At 43.1% G+C, this 7,500-nt stretch overlaps 2 protein-coding genes across 2 annotated transcripts in view; one reads left to right on the forward strand and one right to left on the reverse strand.

Moving 5' to 3' along the window:
- The window catches only part of shtd (anaphase promoting complex subunit 1), a 79,768-nt gene that overhangs the window by 53,527 nt on the left and 18,741 nt on the right, over nt 1-7,500 (reverse strand). The window lies entirely within an intron of this gene.
- Nucleotides 1,828-7,500, forward strand: part of LOC113808885 (leucine-rich repeat-containing G-protein coupled receptor 4) — a 6,718-nt gene continuing 1,045 nt past the window's right edge. Inside the window, exons 1-3 of the mRNA XM_070117227.1 lie at nt 1,828-2,949; nt 5,856-6,017; nt 6,958-7,095. Coding sequence (XP_069973328.1) covers nt 2,139-2,949; nt 5,856-6,017; nt 6,958-7,095 — 1,111 coding nt within the window. The 5' untranslated portion in view covers nt 1,828-2,138. The remainder of the gene's footprint in view (nt 2,950-5,855; nt 6,018-6,957; nt 7,096-7,500) is intronic.

The following is a 7,500-nucleotide window of genomic DNA, read 5'->3' on the forward strand; positions in this document are numbered from 1 at the left end:
CAATAGATGCTCGGTCCCTTTTTTTTCTTTTTCTTCTTTTCCTTTTTTTGAGATTTAATAGTGACCGTCAGTTCATATCTTTCTCCCTTCACTATTTACAGAATGGACGGAGGGCCAGAGACACGTTCGCTATCAGAATTTTGATGATGATGATGATGATGATGATGATGATGATATGATGATGATGATGATGATGATGATGATGATGATGATTCAGAAAATCGTAGTTGTTATAATTATCCTACTACTACTACTACTACTACTACTACTACTACTACTACTACTACTACTAATAATAATAATAATAATAATAATAATAATAATGGTAAAAACAAAGAAAGTGACAATGAAAACTATATATATACATAATGAAAAAACAGTGTTTCTTAGAAAAGTAAGACATAACAATATTGATAGTAATAACAATATTGATAGTGACGATGATGGTGATAATGATGATAGTAATGATGATGATGGTGATAGTGATGATGATGGTGATAGTGATGGTGATAGTGATGATGATGGTGATAGTGATGGTGATAGTAATGATTGATGATGATAGTGATGTGATGATGGTGATAGTGATGATGATGGTGACAGTGATGGAGAGAGTGATGATGATAGTGATGGAGAGAGTGATGATGATGGTGACAGTGATGATGATGGAGATAGTGATGATGATAGTGATAATAAAAATAGCATACCGGTTTCAATACAAACACCCCTAACAGTAATCAAAGAGAAATATTACAAAAAAGACAGAAGTAAATAAATAAATAAATATATTTGTGTGTGTGTGTGTGAGAAAGAAAGATAACGAAAATCAAACGAGAAGCAACGCAAATGGGAAAAGGGAGAAAACGACGGAGAGAAAAACGAACGAGGGAAACAGAAGGAAGAAATAAGGAGCGGGAATGAAGAAAATAAATAAATAAATAGAAGGGCGGGGGAAGAAACGGCCGATGTAGTGGGAAGAAGGGGAAGAGGGTGAGAAAAGAAGAGAAAGGGGGGAGGGGGAAGGAGGGAGAAAGGGGGTGAAAGAGAAGGAGGGAAAGGAGAGAAGAGGGTGAGAGGAAAGGATAGTAAAGGCAAAAGGGAGAGAAAAGGATGTATGTGTGTGTGTGTGTGTGTGTGTGTGTGTGTGTGTGTGTGTGTGTGTGTGTGTGTGTGTGTGTGTGTGTGTGTGTGTGTGTGTGTGTGTGTGTGTGTGTGTGTGAGAGAGAGAGAGAGAGAGAGAGAGAGAGAGAGAGAGAGAGAGAGAGAGAGAGAGAGAGAGAGAGAGAGAGAGAGAGAGAGAGAGAGAGAGAGATTGAGAGAGAGAGAGAGAGAGAGAGAGAGAGAGAGAGAGAGAGAGAGAGAGAGAGAGAGAGAGAGAGAGAGAGAGAGAGAGAGAGAGAGAGAGAGAGGAGAGAGATAAAGAGAAGACTTAAGTACAAAAAGAGGTGTGAATGAGAGGGGAGGAGAGGAAGGACAGAGAGGGAGGAAGAGGGGCAGAGGCCGAGGGGGGGGAGGGGGGGTCGGAGGAGGAGGAGGAGGAGGAGGGGTCGGAGGAGGAGGAGGAGGAGGGAGGAGGAGGAGGAGGAGGAGGAGGAGGAGGAGGAGGAGGAGGAGGAGGAGGAGGAGGAGGAGGAAGGGAAGAGGGACAGAGGCCGAGGGGAGGGGGAGGGGTAGGGGGTGTCGAAGGAGGACGAGGGGAGGGGGGGGAGGAGGGGAGCCGAGGGGGGACAAGGTGGAGGGGGAGGGGAGCCGAAGGAGGCCGAGGGGCGGGGGGCGGGGCGGGCTGTGATAAGAGCGGTGGGCGAGGGCCGTCCTGGCAGTTGACTCCAGCTGGCGCCAGGGTGAGCCGCTCTTACTCGCTCTCACCCGCTCTCGCACGCCCGCTCCCCCGCCCTCGCCTCCTGCCGTTCGTTTGTTTGTCTGTCTGGTGTGTTTGTTACCCCCCCGGCCCTCCCCCCCATTCAGGCACACCCTCCCCCTCATACAGGCACCCCCTCCCCCTCCATCTTCCGAACTCCCAGGCCTCGTGGGCGCGCCTGCCTCCGCGCGGGCGTGGGCGGCCTCGCTCCCTGGCATTCCCGGCCCGTCCGTGCCCGAGACCCGCCCGGCGAGGCGTCAGCGCGACGGCGACGGCGGAGGCGATGAGGCTGCGAGCGCTGGCGGTGGTCGTGGCGTGGGCGGCGTGGGTGGCCGCGGACGCCGCCGCTGAGTCTCCAGAGGTGGTGGGCGTGGGCGGCGCCTGGAGGGGCGGGCGCGTGCCGTGGTCGGACTGGGGCCGCGGGCGCGGTGGACGAGCGTCCTCGTCGTGCGGGCCGCCGTGCGTGTGCGTGGCGGACGGCGCGGGCGCGGGCGTGGTGGTGGACTGCTCCATGGCGCTGGAGCCGCGCGCCGTCGTGCAGGGCTTCCGCGCGTCGCCGCCACCGCCCGCGGCCCCGCCGGGCGAAGACAGCGGCGGCGGCGGCGGCGACGCGGTGGTGCGCCTCGTCGTCATGAGCTCAGAGCTGCCGGCGCTCGAGGACGACTCGTTCGGCAACGTGAGCTTCACGCACGCGCACGTCAAGTACAACCACGCGCTGGCCCGCGTGTCGCCGCACGCGCTGCGCTCGTCGCACGCCACGCTGCGGGTGCTGGACCTGCGCAACAACAACCTGACGGCGTTCCCGCTGGCGGAGCAGCTGGCCTCCTTCCGCCGGCTGCAGTACCTTTCCGTGGACGACAACGGCGTGGAGGCCGTGCCCGAGGGCGTGTCCGGCCTCGAGCAGCTCCTCCACCTCAGCCTCGCCAACAACCGCGTGGAATCCCTCCACCCGCGCGCCCTCACCAGCCTCCCGTCGCTGCTCCACCTCGACCTCCACTCCAACCGCCTCCTCGCCCTCCCGCCGCAGCTGTCCGCCCTGCCCGCCCTGCGTTCGCTCCTGCTGTGGGACAACCCCTTCACCACGCTGCCCGCCGGTGAGGCCGCCACCCCATGTGGTCTCCGTTTTCTGTTTTGTAACAAAGTTTCCCGTTTTCCCTCGGCTGTGGTTGGTTACGCTGTCTTGTCTTTTTTCCTTATTTCTCCGCTGCTGTCCTAACCTATGCTGTTTTCTGTGTTTTTCGTTGTTTCCCCCTGTAAATGCCTTTTAACTACGCCGTCTTTGGTTTTCCCTCTGCTGCGTTTGAATATGCAGTTTTCTATCTTCTGTTTTCCCTCTGTCGTTCTTTCGCTTTTGTTTTCCTCCTATGCACTGCTTCTGACCCCCTACCCCCCGTTATCTGTCTCCCAATCCCTAAAAACTGGATCTTTATCTATTTATTCCTTCATTTCTTTTAACAATTTCCCTCGTTTCTCACCCTTCTCTCCCTCTCCCATCATTCATTATATCTACATTTCCATTACGACTTTTGTTATTAATCCTATGTTTGTACTTTTTACCTCCTATTTTAAATTCTTTATCAATAGTACATTCTTCTTTAATAACAACAACAACAAAATGAAACATGAAGTTCCTTATTCCAAGAATCTGAAACACGAAACAACAACCAGTTTACACTCCTCGATTCAAAATTTCCACAATACTCTCCCAACACAACCTCAGATCTTCCTCACAACTCATGATTGGCACAATTTATATAACTTTAAATTAACTCCCTGCCCTGTTTGTTTGTTTTTTGTATGGCCCCCTGAGAAAATTTAGGGCATTATTGTGGTACGACCACAGCTATAAAGGTGTAAATCTAAGCAAAAACAAAATCATGGGAGTGTGGCCATTGGGGGAACAAGCCAGACCCCCTGCCATCCTCATAATTCTGGTCATATCTTCCCCTCTCAGTAGCAGTTACATTCAGTATCTTCTATCCTTTGCAACTGATGGGTTAACCTCCATCTATACTTCTATTCCTCCTATTCCACATGAGGAGAAGGCTCCATTACCCAAATTACACTCATAATTTTCTCTAAATTAGGTTTTCTCACATAGACTACTTTCATTTTCTCCCATAATTTTACATTGGTACATTTACAAAAAAAAATACCATTTCTTGTATTTTGTACTCCTGTCTACCTCAATATAAACATGAATACATTTTCACCTCTTCACAATCAACTTCCTCATAAACGAATTTGATTCTTTCTCATGATTTTACTAGCACATCTCATCCTTATGAGTAAATTTTCTTCAATCCTCTAGCAATTTTTTTCTCTCTTGCCTCTAAGCAAATTTCTTGCCTTCTCTTCCTTATGATTATCTACAAAAGTGCATTTTCTGCTCTTCCTCATGAAAAACCTACCTCACAAATTATTCTCTTCCTCACAATGTGGATATTCTCCTCTTTCTCATGATTGATCTTCTCTACCAGAGGATTTCTTCTCTTCATGACAAATTTTCCTAACAAATATACTCCCTTCTCTTCCACATAAGTGCATTTCTTTCCTTCCTAACAAAATGTCTTCCTTGCAAATGCATAATTTTCTCTTTCTCACCAGTGCATTTCCTTCTATTCCTCACAAGAGTATTTTCTCCTTTTCCTTGCAAAATGTCCTCCTCATGAGTGCACTTCCCTTTCTCATGATCAACCTCCCTCACAAGTGCATTCCTTCTCTTACTCATCATAAACTTGTTCCCATTTTCTTTCTTCTTCTTAAAAATTTTCCAACACAAATGCATGTTTCTTCTCTTCCTTAGGAAAGACCTACCTCACAAGTATGTTTCGTTTCTTCCTCATAATGAACCTTCCTCACTAGGTACACATTCTTTGTTTCCTCATGTTTTCTTTACCACCTCATGATAACCCTCACAAGCACATTTTCTATGCTTTCTCTCACGTCTCTTGAATTAGTTTATTTCATTTTATTAACCCACTGACTCCAAAAGGTAAAATTACATGCCCTGCAGGCCGAGGTTTATTAATTATGTTTACGCACATGGCTCCACAAGTGACTAATCATCATGGTATCGTTACAAGGCCTACTTAATTCACTTGTTTACCTTATTCCTTGATTTTTTATATTTTTTAATTACTATCATTAATAAGGTGATAATCCTAATAACAATGTCAATAATAATAACAATACCATATATAAAACTTTTCTCCTGGAAAACTCAACAAATGTGTAAGGTGACTTTAGGTAGGCCTAATTCTCCTTAATTCTTAAATGTTTGTAAAGCCATCTTCTTGTAAACATAGTAATAACAATAACATTAACAATAATAATGATAGTAGTAGTAGTAGTATAGTTCTAGTATAGTATTATTATTATTATAATAATAATAATAATAATAATAATAATAATAATAATAATAATAATAATAATAATAATAATAATAGTAATAATGATAATTGTAATAATAATAATAATAATAATAATAATAATAATAATAATAATAATAATAATAATAATAATAATAATAATGATAATGATAATAATAATAATGATAATGATAATGATAATAATAATAATGATAATAATAATAATGATAATAATAATAATGATAGTAATAATGATAGTAATAATAATTGTATTAAAAATAGTATTAATAAAAATAATAATAATAGTAATAATAATAGTAATAATAATGGTAATAATAATGGTGATATTAATAGTAATAATATTTGTAATAATAAGAGTAATAATAATAATGACGATAATGATAATAATAATACCACCACCAACGACAACAATCAGCAGATTTTACACTGTTATTCATAATACATGAAAGAATGTTTAGATGTATTTACCATCTCATTTAACACTTCATTGTCTCTTTTGGTTTACTAAGGATCTTATATGTTTTTCTAATATTACTCTTATCAATTATGATTTTATTTATGAAATCCTTGCCCTGACACTCTCCTTCAAACATGCCAAATCCTTCTAGGATTTCTCGGAGGACTCCACAGTCTGGAATTCCTTGACTTGAGCTACACAGGCGTGAAGGAGATCCAGCCCACAGCCCTTGCTACACCTACCTCCGTCCCCTGGTTTGTCAACCTCAAGCGTACACCCATCACCGAACTCACATCTTCGGCTTTTATTAATGGTGAGATTTTCTTTTTCTTCTCTCTCTCTCTCTTTTTTCTCTTTTTTTTTTGAGGGGGAGGAGAGGGAGATTTCAGTTGTCAATGCATTTTCCCTATTTCATGGAGGGGAAGGAGGCAGATGGAGGAAGAGAAATAAGTCAAGTACAACATTCAGGATGAAATTATCCCTATATGAGCATAAAAAAGAAAAAAAGTGAGGCAATGCTGAAAAATAATAACAAAAATAATTATACAATTCAAATGTGAAAATCCAATATGATGAAAATATCATAATGCATTTCTTCATCATGACATCTCTGTCAACATCTTAGATCTCTCATTACCAATAAGAGAGAGAGAGAGAGAGAGAGAGAGAGAGAGAGAGAGAGAGAGAGAGAGAGAGAGAGAGAGAGAGAGAGAGAGAGAGAGAGAGAGAGAGAGAGAGAGAGAGGGAGTGACGAAGAGGGGGAAAATAGAGGAAGAGAGAGACAAGGAGAGGGAGAGGGAAAGGGAGGAAAGGGGAGGAGAGGAGTGAGTTATAATTTAATCAATTTAGTTTAATTCCATTTGTTACAATGGTTATTCTTGGTGTGACAGGCTGTCTATTTCCTTTGCTTCTAAATTACCCCTTGTTTAAGGAATGGCTAAGGTTAACATCCACTGGCGGCATAGGAACTGATCGCAGGTCAGCAAGATTGCTAAAGAAGAGAGCTACCATTGCACCACACATACAGAGAGAGAGAGAGAGAGAGAGAGAGAGAGAGAGAGAGAGAGAGAGAGAGAGAGAGAGAGAGAGAGAGAGAGAGAGAGAAAGAACCAGAAGTTTACAAAGAAAAAAGTAAAAGATGGAGAAAAAAATAATCCTCACCAAAACATTCCAAAAGAACCAGAGCAACATACACTAACAAAATTATTCCTTTCACAAAAAAAAATCTCTTTACCAACCCACACCCTTCACAGGCTCTCTACCCTATTGGCTGGACTTGCGCGAAACTGGCCTTCGTAGCCTAGACCAGTCATTCCAAGCCATCCTACAGCACATGGCCAGCAAGAACATTGTGCACATCGACTGGGGGAAGCCTCAGCTATGGTTAGAAAGTAAGTTGCAACATCTCTCTTTTTGTTTTCTTGCCAATGTAAAAAATCAACACTGATTCAAAAGTTATCAATGTGGATCTAGTATTGTCTTCAACATTTTATCCAATGGTCTTAACCCATGAACAATTAAGGGCAATTCAGAAATATGGCCTTCCTAATGGTCATTAGTAAAGGCTGTAATGTTGTTGTTATTGGGTTAAGAATGGCATAAATTATATTACAGTCATTCCTGAACTAAAACACTTCAAAAACATCATCACACTGTACAAAAGTCTTGGGTGTTTGCCAGCCTGGTTTCATATACTGGCATTGGTCATAAATCATATTGGTCAATTTTACTGAATATTAATTTCAAAAGAATGATTTTCAAAATATGTAAATTATGCATTTCCCTTTCATTCTCTC

Source organism: Penaeus vannamei, chromosome 40 (assembly GCF_042767895.1).
Source record: "Penaeus vannamei isolate JL-2024 chromosome 40, ASM4276789v1, whole genome shotgun sequence".
NCBI lineage: Eukaryota > Metazoa > Arthropoda > Malacostraca > Decapoda > Penaeidae > Penaeus > Penaeus vannamei.